The sequence below is a fragment of the Nematolebias whitei genome, chromosome 18 (assembly GCF_014905685.2).
Source record: "Nematolebias whitei isolate Nwh7 chromosome 18, NemWhi1, whole genome shotgun sequence".
Classification (NCBI taxonomy): Eukaryota; Metazoa; Chordata; class Actinopteri; order Cyprinodontiformes; family Rivulidae; genus Nematolebias; species Nematolebias whitei.
This window is the reverse complement of record NC_056515.1, coordinates 20,780,727-20,796,524: the sequence shown is the minus strand read 5'-3', so window position 1 is coordinate 20,796,524 and position 15,798 is coordinate 20,780,727. Positions and strand designations below refer to the sequence as shown.

General features: G+C 39.5%; 1 protein-coding gene across 1 annotated transcript in view; it reads right to left on the bottom strand.

Annotated features, from left to right (window-relative positions):
* The window catches only part of LOC119425025 (versican core protein-like), a 41,629-nt gene that overhangs the window by 20,920 nt on the left and 4,911 nt on the right, over window positions 1-15,798 (bottom strand). Inside the window, exons 2-5 of the mRNA XM_037692547.1 lie at window positions 14,308-14,482; window positions 13,957-14,084; window positions 13,123-13,419; window positions 10,404-10,421 (exon numbers count right to left, since the gene is read on the bottom strand). Of these exons, the coding sequence (XP_037548475.1) occupies window positions 10,404-10,421; window positions 13,123-13,419; window positions 13,957-14,084; window positions 14,308-14,482 (618 nt within the window). The remainder of the gene's footprint in view (window positions 1-10,403; window positions 10,422-13,122; window positions 13,420-13,956; window positions 14,085-14,307; window positions 14,483-15,798) is intronic.

Sequence of the window (15,798 nt, the reverse complement as noted above, 5' to 3'; positions counted from 1 at the left end):
AACATCTTGCCCAGAGGCCTCAACATCTCCAGAAGCAGACCCTTCCATATCTCCCATCTGTCCCTGTGTGGTAGTATCCTGAAGTGATATGTCTGGGATAAAAGTGGAAGGCTCAGTCCCTCCAACCTCTGTCTCATCAGTCATCACACCTGACAGACTGGCAGATGGGGTTGGAAGCGCACCATCTGCAGAACCCTCCCATGGAGTGCTAGCCTTCATGTCCTCATATATGGAGGTGTCACCAGGAAGGACGGCATCTGATAGTGTGGTAGATATAAATGAGAACATGGGTATATATGTGGTGGCAGCTGTTGCATCATCTTGTACTTGAGTTTTGAATCCTTGCAAGTCTGTTGGGACATCATCACTGGTCTCTTTATGTATAGCATCTGTGCTTGGGTCCGTTTCTTTCCACTGAACTTCCTCCTCCAGAAACCGGACGGGTGTAGCTGTTTCCAATTGATCCCTTAGAGCCTCCTCTGGAAGGTCTGGCTCTAACGATATCTGTATGGTTTAGAACACAAAAACAATTACATAAAGCAGAATGAGTAACATCTACTTTAAGACCAGATTATTCATAATCATCGACTGGGTCTTGTTTTTGTAAGTACTTTCATTGCATTTTCATTCATTTCATCCATCCCATTTAATTAATTATTATTGATGATTAGTTTTCTTGATGACTCAAAGGTTCCTAAATACTGTTGGATCAAAGTAAACTATTAAATATATTAACAGTTCTTTTACCAGTTTTTACCATCAACTATGTTGACCTAGAGTTCAGTAACATTGTTTGGCTAGTATGACTGGTTTTCTACTTTGTAATTCATGTGGATAATCGGGAGGTAAACTTTGACATAACACTATTAAGACATAGAAGCATTATGGAAGGAGTCCAAGTCCTCGATACACGTCCCTTCCCATGCCCCACCAACCTGGCAAAGAGCAGGTTTGTAAGATGATAAGTCAGGCAACGGTCAAGACAACAAATTACTGTCGTAATTTCCGACAGGGACGACAAACTCTGACATATTTTTTGCCCTCCAACTCCCAAGTTTCTTGGTTTGGGCGTTTTAGAGGTTTATAGTCAACCTTTGCCAAGCTTTATACTGAGCTTCTGGATTTTATTCACAGTGGAGGTCTGCAGAAGACAACCGTCAACTTTGGTGTTATTTTGGTTTTCCAAATCACTGGAAAAAGTTGAATGATAAACTTCGAAACAGGTAATAATAGGGGAGGAAAAATAATCAAAGTAAATAAACCAGAGGTACCCTTCTCTGCTAGGAGAAAGAATATGCTACTTTGCATCTGTGTTCCTTTGTTTCACTGGGCTCCGACCCTTAATAATGTATTGATTTCATTTTAGTTGACTATGTGGATTATTAGTTGAAATATTTGCATCTATACATAAAATGCATATGTAAGTATATTAACAAGTAGTAAAGAAAACAACAGTTTTTCTTTTAAAACTTGATTTGGAACTTCTTAAATGAACATGCGGCCTGGAATAAAAAAAATATAGTGTGACTAAATACTCCTCTGTACCTCATGGTTTCCGTTGACGAAGCTGATTGTTGTAGGCATGGCGATAACAGATGACTGAAGGGGCTCAGACACTCCACTCCCCAGGTCAGCCTCATTACTCACCTGCGTGAGGTCACTGATGCGGAAAAACAAAGACTCAGAGCCATTCCCAGGCTCATTCAGCATTTTCAGGACTTGGTCCACTGGAGACAGATTAGGCACACAATTAAAAATAAAAATAAAGCAAACCCACTACAATATATATATATATATATATATATATATATACTAGAATGACCACTAACGGACCTATGTAAGATTTGTGGTCACCATCAAGTCAAGTGCTTTGCCTATCACTGTTTGCTATTTACATACATATCAAAGCCACACTTTGTTTAACCCCTTGGCCATGTTGTATGCTGTGGAATCAGTCCAAAAATACATAGTAATTCCCTTATTTTACCTAAATTAAAATATAATTTACAGTATATCATGAAAACAGAAGACAACAGTATGTTGTAATACTGTATACTTATTATCAAGCCCGGTGAAACATTTGCTAACCCTAACCCTAAACCATTCACTGTATAAGTTTTATTTCCAGTCAATGGTCCATGCTCACTGCTTAAGCTTTAGGCCAAAATCATATATGAATTGAACCTTTGAAGGCTTTCCTTTAAATGCTAGTAGGCTGATATTCAACCCTGTGATAAAATAAGCAATTGCGCTAATCATTTTAGCCAGAATATCCATCCATTATCGTTGCCCGCTTCTTCCTTTACGGGTCGTGGGAGTCTGTAGTGCCCAAGTCCAGCAATCACTGTGCGAGAGGTGGGGGACACCCTGGACAGGTCGCATATTATTCACAGGGCCAGATAGAGACAAATGAGACAACCAACCATTCAGTCTCTCACAATGGGCAATGGGGACAATTTAGAGTTACTAATCAGCCTAACATGCATGTTCTTGGGTCTGTGGGAGGAAACCGGAGTACCCAGAGAAAACCCACACATGCACAGAGAGAACATGCAAACTCCACCCAGAAAGGTCCCTGACTGGGCTTTTATCTGGGGGCCTTCTCGCTAAGAGGCAACAGCTACCAACTGAGCCACCGTGATGCCCTTAACCAGAACAGCATACCTAAATTATACTTAACATGTCTATTTAGTGGGCAGCACGGTGGCGCAACTGGTAGAGCTGCTGCCTCTCAGCGAGTAGGTCCCTGGTTCAAACCCCGGTCCAGGGGCCTCCTGGGTGGAGTTTGCATGTTCTCTCCGTGCATGCGTGGGTTTTCTCCGGGTGCTCCGGTTTCCTCCCACAGACCAAAAACATGCATGTTAGGCTGATTGGTAACTCTAAATTGTCCCTAGGTGTGAGTGAAAGTGTGAATGGTTGTTTGTCTCGTTTGTCTCTATGTGTCCCTGTGATGGACTTGCGACCCGTCCAGGGTGTACCCCGCCCCTCGCACAGTGATTGCTGGACATGGGCACCAGCGACCCCCATGACCCAAAATGGAATAAGCGGGTAAAGATAATGGATGGATGGATGGATGGATGTCTATTTAGTTCAGCCAGAGCTCTGCTATCAGTATCTTGACAATAGTTATTTGCAATTAGACTAATAACTGTGATTTATATAAAAGTTTTTTTCTTCATAATTTTGGAAACATGTAGGCCTTCACAGTTTGAGCATATTAGCTTTTGTCAACCCTATACTGTACACCAATTCACTGTTATTTATCATATATCTCTTACTCATAAAATAGGTAATGCAGTTATTATCTTTATGTATTAACATTCCTCCCTAGGGAGGTGCTTTGGGCATGTTTGACTGGGAGGAGACCCCGGGGAAGACCCAGGACACGCTGGAGAGACTATGTCTCTCAGTTGGCCTGGGAATGCCTTGGAATCCTCCCAGAAGAGCTGGAAGAGGTGGCTGTGGAGAAAGATGTCTGGGCCTCCCTGCTCAAGCTGCTGCCCCCACAACTCGACTTTGTAACAAGTAGAAGATAATGGATGGATGAATGGATGGATGGATGGAGTTATAGTTAACAGATTTTTCACGTTTTATCATATCAACCTATCACATTTTCCAATAAACACCAAATCATGCATTTTATTGCTGCAAGACATGGTTTTGAAAAGTGAGGACAATAAAACATTTCCCACTTCATAATGCCATCTTGTTTGCAACACTTAAAAGGCTCGAGCAAAACAATGAACTTGTTTCAGGAGACATTTTTGACCTATTGTTCATGTAAAAACAAAGTAAAGCACTAATGTAACGGTTGTTGTTTCAGAATATTCCCAAACATTTTCTCTTTAAGGACAGGTCAGGATGGCAGGGTTAGCTCAGTATCTGCACCCTCTTTTTTCCTCAGTCATGGTTTGTGTTGTGTCCAGACCAGTTTTACATGGTCTTGTTTGCCATAAAGTTGCACAGGAAAGTGTTCCTCTTGTCACTGCACTGCAACAGCTGAAGTTTGCCTACTTCATGAAGGCCTTAAAATAATTCAATACATTTTAAAACGCCTTGGTTTCATACTTTGATGCACCTTAAACAAAAGAAAAACAATCACTTCCCACTTATTTTCCATCTCGTTTTACACTGACTAAAACTTAACTTCTTAATGCTTAACCAGTATAAGAATATAGTCGTTTTTCTACTTTCACCTAATTAAAGCAGGAGTTTCTTCAGTTTGACTTGGTTCTTCAGCACTATACTGCTGCCTAAATAAAGGATGTGAGATTTGTTCCACAGCAGCTCATTTCTGATATTGATTAAAAGGAGCCGGAGAGCGTATTTGGATGGTAAACAGTTTGCGGGCCCCTGTTTGTTATGATTAGGGTCAGTCACTGCCAGCAGCTCTGAAACAATGCATGCTTGTGTCTACTCATTAAGACTTTATGGTGCATATGGGAACTGTGTTGTGGGAAGTTGAGCAAAAACGTGCAACTAGACAAACTGAGACCTGAGGATGAACAGAGAAGTACCCTGATGAGTGCCAGAGTTTAAGACAAAAACAGCTGTGCTTTTGAATTTTGCAGATGTCGCACAACAACAAGGTTTTCATCTTCAAACTCAACCTTTCATTTCTCCAGATTTCTATGAGATGTTTGTTTCAGAGAACCAGCGTAAAGAGATATGTAAATGCTAAACAACGCACAGCAGAGGGAAAACACACTAACACTGATCTGTCTAAACACAGATGTGGGATTTTCTTTTTCTTTTTGCTTCTCGTTAGTTGTTTAGTTTTCAGACATTCAGATTTATGCTCCTTCCTGTTGGTCAGATATTAAAATATTATTATACAAAGGGGAACTTTTCTATACACAATTCTACAGAAGCAAATAATTAGCTTTTTTTTTGTGCGTCTTTCGGCTGCTCCCTACCTTAGGGGTTGCCACAGAGAACCAACTTGCGCAAAGACTTGGAAATTGTTTTTACAATGGATGCTCTTCCTGACACAACCACAGACCACTGAGCTACCAGAGCCATCTGCGTGGAGCAGAGAGCTCCATCTAAGGTGCCCGGGGAAGCAGACTGTGGGAGTTAAAGGCCTTGCTCAAGGGCCCAGAGTGCAGCAAATGAGGGTGGAGGAAGTCATGGGTGCTTCACCACCTACAGTTTGATGTTGTCGGTCCAGGGGGTCGAACCAACAACCTTTCGATCACAGGCTCACATTTTCTAACCTCTGTGCCACCACTGGGTTAATTACCTGATCTCTAAACTTGTTTCTGTCAAAATAGCAAGTTAATATATTTATTAATTTTGCAAGAAAACATTTTATCACAAACATAACTAGACACAAAAATGGAACCTGGAATTTGAAGCTCTAACTAGACACAAAAATGGAACCTGGAATTTGAAGCTCAAGCTAACAACAAACTCACCCCCGAACCACCCCCACACCCCCCCCCCCCCCCCCCCCCCCAGTGGCGATCTGCAGTATTAGTTTAAAGTTCATGTAAACTAGAGGGACATTTTTTTGACTAAAAGCAAAAATACACTTTAGACAATTTCTTTCACAAAATGCCTTCTGCCGACTCACATAGTTCATATTTTATCATATTCATTTTTGTGACGCTATGTTTAGTTCTTATTTGATGCTTTGACGCCATGATTGTGTGTGGCGTATTGGGTGGGACAGCTTTACACAAAGTTGATGTTTTGTTTTTAACTAAATTTTACCTTTTACTTTGCAGTTAATTATTGTGTTGCTACTTTTAATGTCCTATCATTGAAACAAAATTAGTTGCTGCTTTTTTAACCGTAGCCAACAAAGCTCCTGTTTTCAGAGAGGGTTGAAATTGCAAAGGAAAAGCAACTCAGCAGTTTAGTACATCTCTAAGTATATCTGCAGAATCCCTTTGAAAACATAACTGAGGGGGGCTTCATCTTACCTTATAAGCTTAGTTGGCTCTGATGTGTTGGCACCAATGGCCTGATCAGACAACATTTTACATTAGCTTAAAAAAGAAAAAACGTCAGAAAATAATTCCATTGCAACAGGAAAAATGTTGCAAGCTAAAGCTTTCAGTAAGAAAATCTATTTTATTGTTTAAGTGAATGCATTATCCTGATATCTCAGTAACTTGAGCAACATGCTGAAATTCAGTTGATAAAAAAACAGTACTGTAGCAGAAGCTAATAAAAACAACAAATCCAAGTCCATAACTGGCAGCAGGTGCATGTCCATCACCTTCATCCCTCTTCCATTTCCTTACATTGCTGAAGTTGCCTGTTTTTGAGGAAACAGTGTTGAATTATATTTCCTGTTGCCGTTTCCTTTTGGAGCAGTTCAGCAAGCAGGAAGGTAACACTAAAGGGATGCCCAAAGCTTTTAAAAGTAACACAAAAGGCTCACAAACAAGTGCCAGTGTGTGAGGAGACGGCAGTAAACATTTATTGGGGATATAGACAAGCTATGAAAAGCTAATTAAAGTGGACTCTGTGACCTTAAAAAATCCACTGAAGGTCATAACACACCTGCATGAATACATGCCAAAAAATACATAAAATAAATGATCTCCTTTATTTTAGTAACGACCACCACACAGCAGTGATGGCTGGCTCTACGGTGCAACGCTAAGTGACACGTCTCAACTTGGTCGTATTTTTAGTGACTTGCTGTGATAACATTTAAATAAAGGAAACAAATTTGAGCTGCACATTGTTGTCATTTATTGGCCCAATGCTGGTGAAATGGTCAATTATGAGTACTCGGTACTCGGCCACTTTAGACATTAATGGTGGTAACTCAACTTGAGTAGTTAATTGTAGGGGGAGAGGGGCAAAGAGAATTTAGAGCTGTTTGAGATGCTTTCAATAATTACCTTTTTTAAATAGAATATATGTAGCATTTTAGCCCACCCTACTGAACACAGCTGAGGCTAATCATATTGCCAGCACCGAAATGACCAACTTCAACATTTCCACATCTGGCTCTGCAGTTGCTTTAGTCTCTGTGTGTTTCAGGGCTTCAAGATGCAGTCACAAAAGTCACTTATGCTGTGTCGTTTTCAACTCGAACATCAAACAAAACTAAATCAGCTGCATTCGATTATTGTGAAGTCCCTGGCAGGACATTGTAAAAAAAAAAGAAGAAGAAAACACAAAAGCAAATGTTTTTGATGACAGATCTAAACTGTGGTGGTCAGAACACACACACAAAGGCTTGCAAAAAATGCAGGAGAAAGATATTTTACACCATGTGTAGGTGGTAATATTATTTTGCACTGTAGTTCACTAAAGGCAATTTAAAAAAAAAAAAAAACTATACCGGCGGTGAGAAACATCATTAAAGATTATAGACTTACCTGTTCATAGATAATTTGCTGATTTGCAGCAAAAATCAACACCGAAGATAGCTATTAGTATTAGGTTTTAGATTGGCATCCTGATTTATTATTATTTTTAACTAGATTTTAGTTACAAAATGAAGACTTTGTTGGCAAAAAGTTAAACTGACTTGTTTTTTATGTCTTAGAGGAAATTGAGCATGGACTTTGTTGTTAGAGGAAATAGTTTTAGGCCCCATCCACACTCTGGGATATTTAATTGTTCTGCTGAGAGATACTGTAGTTTCAGGTGATTGTTAGGAACACTTCCCAAAGGTAAAATTTTAAATGTCATTTTCAGTGGGTATATCTAGACTCAAGAAACTGAGCTTTTAAGAACAATGATGTAGAATGATGATGTAACATTGATGTATTGATGTATAACATTTTGTATTGAACGCTTATTTGAGAACATTGATGTAGATATCAGCCTATTTTGACACATACCATGAGTACTTCGCATCCTAGAAACCAAAACAACAATGGAGCCATTTTACATTTAGTTTTTTCTTCTTAATGTCTGTTTTACATTTTTCCAATCCTATCAGTGTCTCAAACACATAAGTCTCAGGAAAAATTTTAATCTCAAAGCATTTTAGCTCTTTTATCAGCAGCTGCTCTGAACTGAGACAAATCCAGTCTAACTTGTCCACATCAGTCCCTGAAGAGAAGCTCCTACTGTTGTCTTGACTCACCTGACTCATTCGCATCCTGCGCCTTGACTAAGATGATGTGGATAGATTTGTCGCCTGATGGCACTCCACCTTGTGGAACGGACACAGGCTTTCCCAGGTCAAAATGCAATGTTGTTCCAGGAGGGACTCCATCTTTAAAAACCAGTGCAGTTTGTTTGTCCACTTCCATGGTGCTGGTGGGGAGGCCTGATTCTGGCGTGACAATCTTTAGAGAGGATGAAGGACTTGGAGTTGCCTCCAGCGATGAAGTTTTCATACCTGTGGTGACTTCTGGAGGTCTACTCAGTCTGGTTTCTGTGGTCACCTCTTCTCTTACTGGTGAACTGGAGCTGACATTTTCGTTATCCAGGTGTACAAGTTGTGAGCTGGGTTTTGATAAAGGAGGGAGCTCCATTGGGGTCAAAATTGGCACAGACTCTAACTTGACGTTGTGTTCTTCAGAATCGTAGTCATCGAAGGTGGTAGAGGGGGTTGCCAAGGTTGTGGTGTGAGGGGAAGTGAGGTCTGCTTGTGGGATCTCTGTTGGTGAATATGGGGAAAGTTCTGGTCTTCTGGTTCGAAGTTCTGTTCTCTCAGGGTGGAAGGGTGCTAGAAGGTCTATGGACATGTCAAGTTTTTTCAAAGGTGGACTTGTCTGTGCACTAACAGTGGTCGGTTCTGGTAATTTAGCTGTAAGACAAAAGAATATTGAAGAAACATTTCAGTGATTGAAAGGTAAATTACCCATTTGATTCTACTGTACATTAAGCAGACACCTTCTCTGCTCAGGTTTGACCCAAACCACGCGATAAACCACCAATGGATGTTGTAGTTATGAACAATTTTATTTTCAAGAGTGACTACAGGATTTTGATATACGTTGTTCTTTTTTCCCCTGCCTAAAGAGTAAAGGGCTGATCTGCTTTGGAAAATTATATGTAATCTGTCATTAACAGGCTTTAGCATCCAAAGCTAATCTACTTTACAAAATAACAGTCTGGTCAAATGAACAACAGTCAAATCAATGAAAATGATGTTTACAGAATGAATAAGCACTTTCATGAGTCATCCAAAAGAAAACGGTGCTATCTGAAAAACGCTAATCCTGCGGCTGTCAGGCTGTCGTTGGTTTGCAGCAGGCTATAAAAGGTAATGTGGCAGTCTGGATTTTTGGGGAAGGTGAAGTCATCTGGGAAAAATGAAATCATTTCAGGAAAGGAGCCTGCTGTCAAAAGAATAACAGTCGCAGTAGTGACTCACTTTAAGAGACATAAACAGACTTCTACTAGCTGGCTGCCATGTTTATTTTTATTTATTTGTCCAAGTCACCTCAAGGAACTGTTACGACTAAATAAGTGATAAATATCTCTTGGCACACTATTATCTATTACCGTTTTGAGGGACTCTGAGACATTTTGTGTCTTGTGATGAACATACAAAACTGCCTTGAAAACTTGAGTACTTAGTATATTTTATGTGTTGTAGAAACAACTTATTTTTCTTCTTCTTCTTTTGGTTTTTCCCTCTTCAGGGGTCTCCACAGCGAGTCATCCTCCTCCATTACTCTGTCCTCACTCCAACTACCTCCATGTCCTCTCTAACTGCATCCATATATTTCCTCTTTGTCTTTTTCCTGGCAGCTGCATTTCTAACATCCTTCTACCAATAAACCCACTGTCCTTCCTCTGGACATGTCCAAACCACCTCTCTAATTTTATCTCCCAGCTGTTCAACCTGTGCTGTACCTCTGATGATCTCAATCCTAATCTTATCCATCCTTGTCACTCCTTAGGAGAACCTGAACACCTTCATTTCTGCCACTTTCAGTTCTTTATCTCGTCTTTTTGTCAGTGTCACTGTCTCCAGACCATACAACATAGCTGGTCTCACCACTGCTGTAAACTTTTCCTTTGACATTTTCTGACACCCTTTTGTCACAACTTACTCCTGAAACGTTTCTCTAGCCACTCCATCCTGCCTGGACTCTCTTCTTCACCTCTTTACAGTGGACTTCAAGTACTTGAAGTCCTGCACCTTTGTGACCTCTGCTCTTGGTAGCCTCACTGTTCCACCAGCCTCCCTCTCATTCACACACATGAGCTCTGTCTTACTACGGCTGACTTTCATTCCTATTCTTTCAAGTGCATACCTCCACCTCTCCCAAGTTCTCTTCCACCTGTTCCCTGTTCTCACCACAGATCACAATGTCATCTGCAAACATTGTAGTCCACGAGGATTCCTGTTGTTGTAGAAACGAGTAATAAGCTTTGAAAACCCCTGACACAATAATCCAGTGGTGCCAAAGAAATTTAGCTTTTAACCCACAAAACTAAAGTTAATTTAGTTCTAACCACTTTAACCATACCAGCACATTTTGAAGGCACTAAAATTAGAAACACTCTCACATACAAAAAGGACAGATCCGTATTTCATGTATACTTAGTACCATATATTCCTAAAAGTTTTAAATTTTTAAGTTCAAACAAAATAGGATGAAATAGCACAAAAAAAAAAAAAAAACTTAAATTCGTAATGAATTGTGAAAGTGCCATACTTATCTTTTAAATGGCTGGATGTCCATGTGTCAACACAGGACAGGAATAAATCATAACCAAATCTATGTTTTGTTTTTTTTTGTTTTTTTTATTGCACTTCCCATGCATAGTAACTATTAACGTAAATAAAAGCAGATTGAATTTCAGGAACCAGAGTCTGCACATTAAGAATGGAGGGCTGTATCATTAATAGCTCTAGCTGCAGACCCTCTAACTTGCTAACAGGCAGCTGTCAATCACAATGCGACTAGACTTTTTACAGCCCCCAAACACTAACTGAAACAAAATGTTTCACAACTCATATGATAAAGCAGCAAGATAAAAAAAAATGCATGATTCAATAGTAATCAATAACAGTTTGCAGCCAGGTACTAGGAGGTATTAATTAGTCCTTAGCGGCTTCAACTTCCAGTTTCTAGCTCAAACCTGCGGCTTGTAACCCAAATGTGCTTTCAATTAAGAACAAATTGCAATTTGAAAGACACACCAAACTAAAACTACTCAAGCATATCTAGAAAATAGTTCAATAATAACAAAATAGAAAAAATAAAAGGCCCTGTCCAATTCAGTCTGTCGCCTAACTCTTACTTCTTGATATAATACATTTCGATTTAATTGAATTTTTAAATCAAATTAGTTTATTTTTTAATAATTCATTAATTATTTTTTATACAATGATGAGATGATGATGAAGAGTGAAAATGGTAACTATAAGTTTTTTTCCACGTGGTGTTTTTGTTTTTAAACCCCTATTTGTAATTAATTAATTCATTTATTAATTCATTTATTGTCTAGTTAGCTGTTTGGTTTAAAAAAAAAAGGTTTCTTGTAGCCTTTTCCAAAAAAAAAAAAAGTATTTTCTGTTCAATATTATTTAAAATGGGCATAAATCTGGGCTCTTTTGGAAGGTAATAAAATTATAACATTAAATTTATGACTGTTTCTTAAAGACACTCCAAAACATCAGAAACATCTAATCCAGTCTGGATCACACTCCTCCATGTATGATCGAAATGATATTTAATAAAGGATATATTTAAAATTAAAAATAATGTATAAATGAATGGAAGTGTAGGTTTTAAACAGGATGAGAACACAATACATCTATCCTGGGTTATTATCACTTCAATACATGTTGAGCCCAGCCCAGATATGATGTCATGTGTTTGGCGAGCAGCAGACAACTGGCTGAACTGGGATCTTTCACTTTACTTTTACATTTACTCCTGCAGCGCTGCCACCTCACTTAAAGCTTGGCACCAAACGTACCAGGACCTTCAGAAAGTACCTCTGCTCTGCCAGACCTGGGACTGCAGTTTTATTGGGTGTAAATCATCGTGCTGGTGTACTTTTCTCTGGAAAGAGCTGACCTATTTGTTAACGCTTCTTTAAAATAATGTTACCTTCAGGAAAATGCCCCCTCTTTTCCACTTCCTCCGTCTGTCTGTCGGTGCTTTTTGGGCACGGTCCAGCATTTTCTGCTCTATCTGTGTTTGAGTGCCTGCGCTGGGTTTTCCCCCTCATAAAAGGCCCGCTCCATCATAACAGGGCAGAGGGATGTTATTCTTCCCCTGTTTAGGTTCAAATCTGTTTGTTCTTCCTCATCCCCATCTGTTACCATGCCTTGTTTTGAAGAATGGAGACGTATGAAACTGAACCGTTAGTGGAGGCAGACTGTGGCTTGTTTGTGCTGCAACACACTCCAGAGTTTATTTAAAGTTTTCTAGTGGGCATCTGAACATGTGGAGAAGAATTACTTATCTCTGCAGTGGGTTTCAAAATATTTTGGTTGCAAAGGTATTTACCCCCCCCATTGGCATTCTCTCTGTTTAGTTTTTCTTTAACCCACTGGGATTTTGCTTTAGTTGTGTTCAGGTTCATTGTCCTGCTGGAAGGTGAACCTTTGTCCCAGTCTCAAATTTCTGAAAGACTCAAATGCTTCCACCAAAAGGTTCAAAATATTTTGCTCCGCCCCTCTTTCCTTCATCTCTGACCAGTTTCTCAGCTCACGCTGATGAGGAATATCCCCATATCATGATGCGACCAGCACCATGCTTCACTTGTTTTATGCCCAAAAGGAGGATCATTTTATTTACATTTTGTTTCACTTGTAAACTTTTAAAATTCAACAAAAATAAATCCATTTGAAAGACGTGTGTTGAGACAAACTGTAGAAATGACAGCATTAGAACCAAACAGAGGTTGGTGGAAGTTATATTCTGATCTAAGGTGATAATTTAACCTACAAAAAGCAATGCTTGTTATTTAGAAATATTTTTCCTCCAACATACTGTTTTCTGTATTTGTGCTGCTGATGTGGACCATATGACAATGGAAGCATCATTGTCACCTTCACTAGTCTAAGTGGAGGAGTTTAAGTATCTTGGGGTCTTGTTCACGAATGAGGGCAAAATGGAGCGAGAGATCGATAGGAGGATAGGTGCGGCATCTGCAGTGAAGCGTGCGCTGTACCGGTCTGTTGTAGTGAAGAGAGAGCTGATTCAAAAGATGATGTTTTTTAGTTTTTACCTTTAAAACAGAAAGCCCCATATGTGTTCGTTGGGTCGGGGTATCCAGTTTGGTTTTGGTACTTGTAGAGCGTATGGACCCCCAGCATGCCTCCTCCACACTGAGGCAAAGAGACGGTGATGGGGAACCGGACACTACCATCAGCCAGCCAGCCGTAGTCGCAGCGGTTCAGCCCTGCCCTCCAGGCTGCAAACAGCTGACCGGGCGACGCCAACACAGCATCGTGTTTCTCACACTCCTCCTTCGCCTGCTGCCAGGTGAGCTTATCATCGAGAGAGGGAGGATAGAAAACCTCACCTGCAGACAGAGTAGACACAGCAAGTCAGGAAAATATGGGACTAAATTTAAATAGATCCTCTGTTTCCAAAGTTTTGGTCAAAGTTAAGCATCATGAAGACTTCATGTTCTGTATTACTCTGAATATTGACATTTATGTTTACATGTCATGGTTTACACCTGTATGTACTACTGTCAGGACAAAAACAGTGACTGACAATATCCAGTAAACAAAGAAAATCTAAGAAATAAAATCATTTAAAAACTTGAAGAAGAAAAAAAAAGCAGAAAACATTTGTAAATATTCAAACTATTTAAATGTATACAAACAAATGATAATTCATATTAAAAAAATCGGAATTATTTCTTTAAAAATATATTTGATAAATTAGGAAAAACTGAAATTCAACACAGTACACGTTTTGAAAATTTTGAAAAAAAACAAACCAAATTTTCAGTGCTGTAAGAAAACTCTGCAAATAAAAGGCGTAAAATGCACTGAAATTTACAACGGATGTTTAACCAAAAGTCATAAAACGCAAACTATTTTTTGCTCACCGTTTAGTTTATCCACAAAGCAGTACACATCATATTTCTCAGCGGGGTCCCGGAGGCCGTACGTCCTGACACCAGGTCTTTGTAACAAATCACCTGCACAGCCTGGACGAGGAACAGTGATCGGATATCTGGAAAACAAACGCATCAAAAGACCAGCAGAGTTTAAATAAACTTTACTTTTTAAAATGATTCATTATGAGATACAAAGTGAACCAATCCTGAAATTTATTACTAAATATGTACTGATTGCAGACTTACCAGATTTGCATCCTTCAGCTTCAAATTAAACTGTTTAATTAGAATTCTGTTACGAGTAATAAGACAAATGAGTGGAGAAGCAGGATTGTTCACCTGACTGTCTGGTCAGCGAGCCAGCCTGCATCACATTGGTCCAAGCCGTCCTCGAAAGCAGCAGTCAGCTGATCAGGTGTGGCGATGGCAGCATCCACAGAGCGACACGCCTCAGAGGCTGCAAGGAAGTCCAGGGAGTACCGGCTGCTTTTGGCTCTGTAGTGGAACACCACGCCTGAAAAGAGATCGTCAGCTGTCAGCAGGGCAAACGTGGCCTTCAGCAACTATCTGAGCGAGGCAGCAAAACACGAAACAGAACACAAAAAATAAACGAAAAGCTAAGCAAAACGGGAGGAGTATATAAACAGTACATAAACAAAAACTGTACTCAAGGGAGTAGAAATTTTACATTAAAAAAAGGAGGAAAATGATTGAAAACTATGACAAAATGTAGAAAATTTTTCAAAACTATATAAGTAAAACTAAAAAACATACGAAAACATTAAATAAGGACCAGAAAGTACAAACTGATTGAATTAAAACAATGCAAAAGTAAAAGCCAAGTGTTTCTTAAAGGAGCACACACACACCTTTAAACAGAGTGCAGTTGTTGCAGAGGTTAAAGGTGGACCAATTGGGTGCACCGATTGCAGTTTTCTGGCCGATCACCGATTTCTAAAAAGTCTGAGCTGCCGATATCGATTTAGTTTTATAAGCGGCACTGTCATGTGTTATAAGGTCACAATGCACCTTCAATTTTCCAATATTCTTTTGTTGAAAAACATACCCCATGAACAATATCCAAGAAACAATACAAACTTGTTTTAATTGCATTAGATAGTGCTCTGAAATATAAATGAAGTTCAGACTGTTGTTAAAACAAACAAACAATAAAAAGGTAAAATCGGTTTCTCGTGCAAGTATCGGCCGATTTCCGATTTCCCTAAAATTAAGGAAATCGGGCGGCCGATTTATCGGTGCACCCCTGGTTGTTGTCCTTTGGATTAACCCTTGAAAATAACATTATCTTAATAAATATTGTGAGAGGTCATGCTCAGAGTATTTCCTGATAATGTCTCTCAGCTGCCACTTTGTATTTTAGCTCGATCTCTGTAAACTGACAGAGTTAGAGCCATCCTTTGATATTTTACTGTAAGTTTCGTTACCGTTTTGTTTCAGTAGTTTTTGAAACATTTTAATAACAGACAGACACACGCACATACAAACATGAACAAAAACATTATTGCAAAATGTTGTGGGATAATATTTTTGTGCCAAAACAGCGCTATAACATTACCAGCGCTCACGTTTGGAATTAGAAAAGAGAACGATGGGAAAAACAAAGAATGATGTAAAATGTCTTCAACTTTTTTTATTCCTTGCGGCTGCTCTCTTCTTCAGGGGTCACCACATTGAACCAAGTCGCACAAAGACTTTGCAGTTATTTTAACACCGGATGTCCTTCCTGACACAACCACAGATACCGAGCTACCACAGCCCTCTGTGTGGAGCAGAGAGCTGCCATCTAGGATGCCCGAGGGAGTAAATGGT